Here is a 4,382-nt window from a genome sequence, read left to right as displayed (position 1 = left end):
GAACAAAGTTAAAAATGAATTAATTATTTTACCGGTAAAGCAATATTTCAACACCAACAACATTTCAAAAGAGCTAATAAGTAGTTTACATATATTCTAAGTAGTTTTCAGAGTCAACATACAGGAAATAACATTTTCTGAGCTGGTTTTGCGACAGTTTAGTTGATCTTGTGGAACTTTAAACCTCAAATGTTCAAGAGTGTGGCCTTAAAGGGATATTTCAGGATTTTTGACATAGGGCCTCATTTCCTAGTTATCCAGAGTGTTGTTGATTTCTGGAGATATTTTTTTGGTAATTCATGCAGTTCTTATCTTTGAAGAGTTTCGTGGCGCTAGGCTAATGCAAGGCTAGCACAGTTCTACGATATCTGCTAGCCTGCATTAAAAACAGTCTAACCCGCTCCACAGTGCACCTGAGGCAAATCACTTAAAACGCCAGACTAACCATATAAATGTCTGTGTCGAGTAATTTTAACCATTTTGTATTTAAAATACCTTATATTTGAGCAGCATCAGCTTCGTGTTTGTATAAGCTATGCGGCGGCGGAGTGATCTGCTAGAAAATAGTCCCTCAAAATGCGATCATTCATGTGATGCAAAGTCAGTTATATTCCAAAAATTATTCTATCGACACAGACATTTATATGGTTAGTCTGACGTTATAAGTGATTTGCCTCAGGTGCTCTGTGGAGCGGGTCAGACTGTTTTTAATGCAGGCTAGCTGATACCATAGAAATGTGCTAGCCTAGCACACGCCTAGTGCCAGGTAACTCTTCAAATATAAGTGCTTGAATTACAAAAAAAATATCTCCAGAAATCAGCAACACTCTGGATAACTAGGAAATGAGGCCCTATGTCAAAAATCCTGAAATATCCCTTTAAGACGACAATTGAACACTTGGGTTTGGTGTCAGGATCATGGATCAGGGCTCATGTTCATCTTCAAATCAAACATGGATACTGTTAAACAATACGGCAAAGTTGTCCAGTTGTACAAAAAGTAAAATGCAACTTCTCTCTCTCCCTATTATTTATTGAACTTTTTGCACAAACAATGGGGCCTATATAGTGTGACTTGCATTGCTGGCATTTGTGTGAACTGAAGTTGACAGGTTAAATGAGCTTCACAAGTACATGCTGCAGCCATTATTGGCACAGGAACTATGAACAGCACGATGCCTTTCAAAATAAAGACTTATGTTTAACAAACACGTTTCCTGACTGCTCTATTTCAAAGGCTCACTTAATAAGCTTTTCAATTGTTCATTACTTTTAATGTCTAGTTTAGTTTATACATTATGTAAATTATCTGCTTCTTCTTTGCATCAGACTTAATTTGATTATCTGTTTGAGGGAATGCGTTCCCTTTTCTCTCAGTTGAACCCAGTAAAGAGTTTAAATTAAGAGTGTAAGGAGTGTTTTTGTTACTGTTTTAGCCGTTCCCCCAAAACCGTGAACTGCTGATTTACAAAGTACACAATGAATGGTTTCAAGTTCTGTAACGGTGGCTAAACCATGGGCCAAGCATTCATTCAGCTCGAGTTTGAGAGAAAACAGAGTAGACACAATGAAGACTTTGTCTCACTGTTTGCAGAACTTATGAACAAGAGAAAGTCAACAGCAGTGGATCAAACAACTTTTATGTCGAGTTCCAGTGACAGAAAAACAGGTTTTGAGGCAACAGGCAGTTTTTATTCTACTTTTGTAACATGTAGGCCCGATACTGTGGGCTGCAACTACTAACAGCCGACTTCAAAACATTGCTGCAAAAGTATTTACTCATAATTTTAATGATTATTTAATTGTTTGGAAGGTTTTCTCTGCTGACGTACCCTCTCACTAGAAAACCTACAAAATAAGTGGTTCTGTAGTGTTGTCCAGGGCACAGCCCAGTGTAAAGGTTGCTAGTGTACTCTGCACTGTGGCCGTAACACAGGCAGTGTGTGCATATCTGCAAAGCAGTAATCTCACACCAAGCCTTGGCCCGAGTCGCCATCATTAGGCATGGTCTGTTCATCTGGAGGGTTTGTGAAGGGCCTTTTGATTAAAGTAACAATACCTCTTGACAAAGTTCATAATCAGGGCCTTTATATCTGGAAATACCACTGGAAAGCAAGACTCAAATGTCATTTTGTTCTATTGTATGTCATTTGACTCATTGTTTGTAGAAATGTCTGGGACTCATCGGTTCCTCAGAAATGATGAATATGCTTCAGACACCAGAATTACAGAAATCTGAAAAATCAAAGGCTGAATGTTACAACTATGGGCACTAAATCACCAAGTGCCAGTAAAGTTACAGTCGATCTGAGCAGCCGTTTTATTGGTATATGCAATGATGAAAATCTGAAATCAAAATAAATTCTTGTATCCATTGAGTTCAAATTGTATGACGCTTTTATTCTGAAAAGCGTAGACAGGAAGTCTTCTGCTGTCTGTTGCGGTGACAGAGCGGACCCGCCCCCTTTGCTACCTGAGCTCCTCGCGCACCTGGCGCACAGGTAGACGCTTCCAGCTCGACACAGGAGCTGAACCAGCGCGAGGCCATGGCGGAGTCCCAGCTCGCGGTGATGGATGATGAGCACGTGAACGAGAAGGTCCCGGAGTCCAGACCGGAGTTTTACTACAGCGAGGAGCAGCGCGCGGCGCTCGAGCAGCTCGTGCGAAACGGCGACAGTGCGTTCAAGATGCGCCTCAAAGAAGACAACACCAAAGACTTCCTGTCCGCGCGAGAGGTCAAGACTGTGCTGAACACCTTCCAGGAGTACGAGACGGACAGCGACAGCGAGGCCACAGAAGAGCGCACCAAGGGCTCGAGCAGCGCGGACTCCGGGGTGCACTCCACCTACTGGCCGCAGATGTCCGACACTGAGGTCCCCGCGCTGGACATCGGCTGGCCCGGGAGCAGTGGCCTGTACAAGGGGGTCACACGCGTGCACGTGTACACGCACCCGCCCAAAGAGCCCGGGCCGCACATCAAGCAGGTGGTCCGCAAACTCATCCAGGAGGCGCACAAGGTACGACAGCAGCATCTCATGTGACACGGTCATGTTTTCATATTAGCCTTCATCAGTGCTGTGGTGTTTCACACAGCCACATTCAGACATCAACACTGTCATGGGGATTATCACGATATCTCTGTGGACCATATGAGTGATTTTGATCAAGTAGCTAATTACTTATTGACTATTTATTGCACATAAGATAAATCTCAACAAAGTTTCTTCATTTAGGGGCTTTTTTAACCCCAGGCTTGTCATTACAACGCAAGTTATGTTATTACACTATTTACCTCATGGCAAAATATAATAAAACCAGAATTTCTCCTGGGTTTCTTGTAAACCAGGACTGAAGAAATTCTGAACTTGGTCTAAACCAAGTAGAATAAATTAAGTAGAATAAAATAAACCTGTCCTAGATCGTACTCATCATGCTCTGATCATGCTCTGAACTAAACCAACACCAAACCGAGCCTGAGCTGCATCGAAACTGGCAGTAAATGAACTAAACCAGAACACAAAGTGCTCAAATTGTTGCCATCCCACAACATGAAACCCCCGGTGCAGTCCCAGTTTAAACAGAAACCACCTTTGGAAACGCGACGTGAGCCTTATCTGCTCCTTCTCACACTCACTGACCCACTTTAGCCAATAGCCGCCAATTGTCTGAAACAGTGAGTCTGGGGTCATGTGACTCTTCTAGAGCGAGAGCAGAGATAGTGCCAAGATCCCGGGATATCTGTCATGGAATGTAATTGGATATAAGTGATTTACTCAAGTCAAGGAAGCTTTTGTAGTATCCCAGCACGTTGTGGAAGTCGTAGGTCGCAGTTGCCATAGTAGTAAAGCTGTATGAATGCCTTTTGGATGTACTGATTTTGTAAAATGTATTAATTTTGGTGGGAAAGAACAGATAGAATAGAACACTGTGGTTGTAATAGCATTAACAGCAGTAGTGGTTGTAGTCGTCGCAGTAATTGTGTCGCATCACATACACTTGTGTAATTTTCTTTTCATTTTCTATCATTTCTTTGTGCTGGGAGGGAAGTGTCTTAGGTCAGGGTTTCAGCGGGGCATTAAAAGTCATGAAATTAATTTTGCCCAAATCAAGGCCTTAAAGGAACAGTTCTTCCATGCCATTAAAAAGCATCAAATTAGACTCAAACTGGCATTAAATGTAAAATATTGGAAAATTATGACATTGATCAACACTTTCTAGTGTTTAAGTTCATCGAAAATACCAAAAATGATGGTCTACAACAGACAGTTTGGGTGGAAATTGACCGAATTTTTGACCTAACCCACCTTTTGTCCAATTCTCCACTGTTTATTACGCAAATCTGATTTTTTTTTTCTGCATTTGTGGCATTAAAATATAGTATT

General features: G+C 41.8%; 1 protein-coding gene across 1 annotated transcript in view; it reads left to right on the top strand.

Annotated features, from left to right (window-relative positions):
• Positions 1–2,523: 2,523 nt before the first annotated feature.
• fam83fa (family with sequence similarity 83 member Fa) overlaps positions 2,524–4,382 on the top strand; it is a 30,384-nt gene continuing 28,525 nt past the window's right edge. The window contains exon 1 of the mRNA XM_079564475.1: positions 2,524–3,017. Within this exon, the coding sequence (XP_079420601.1) occupies positions 2,547–3,017 (471 nt within the window). The 5' untranslated portion in view covers positions 2,524–2,546. The remainder of the gene's footprint in view (positions 3,018–4,382) is intronic.

Source organism: Gobius niger (assembly GCF_951799975.1).
Source record: "Gobius niger genome assembly, chromosome: 10".
Lineage (NCBI taxonomy): Eukaryota > Metazoa > Chordata > Actinopteri > Gobiiformes > Gobiidae > Gobius > Gobius niger.
The sequence above is the reverse complement of the archived record's forward strand: the minus strand, read 5'-3'. Positions and strand labels throughout refer to the sequence as shown.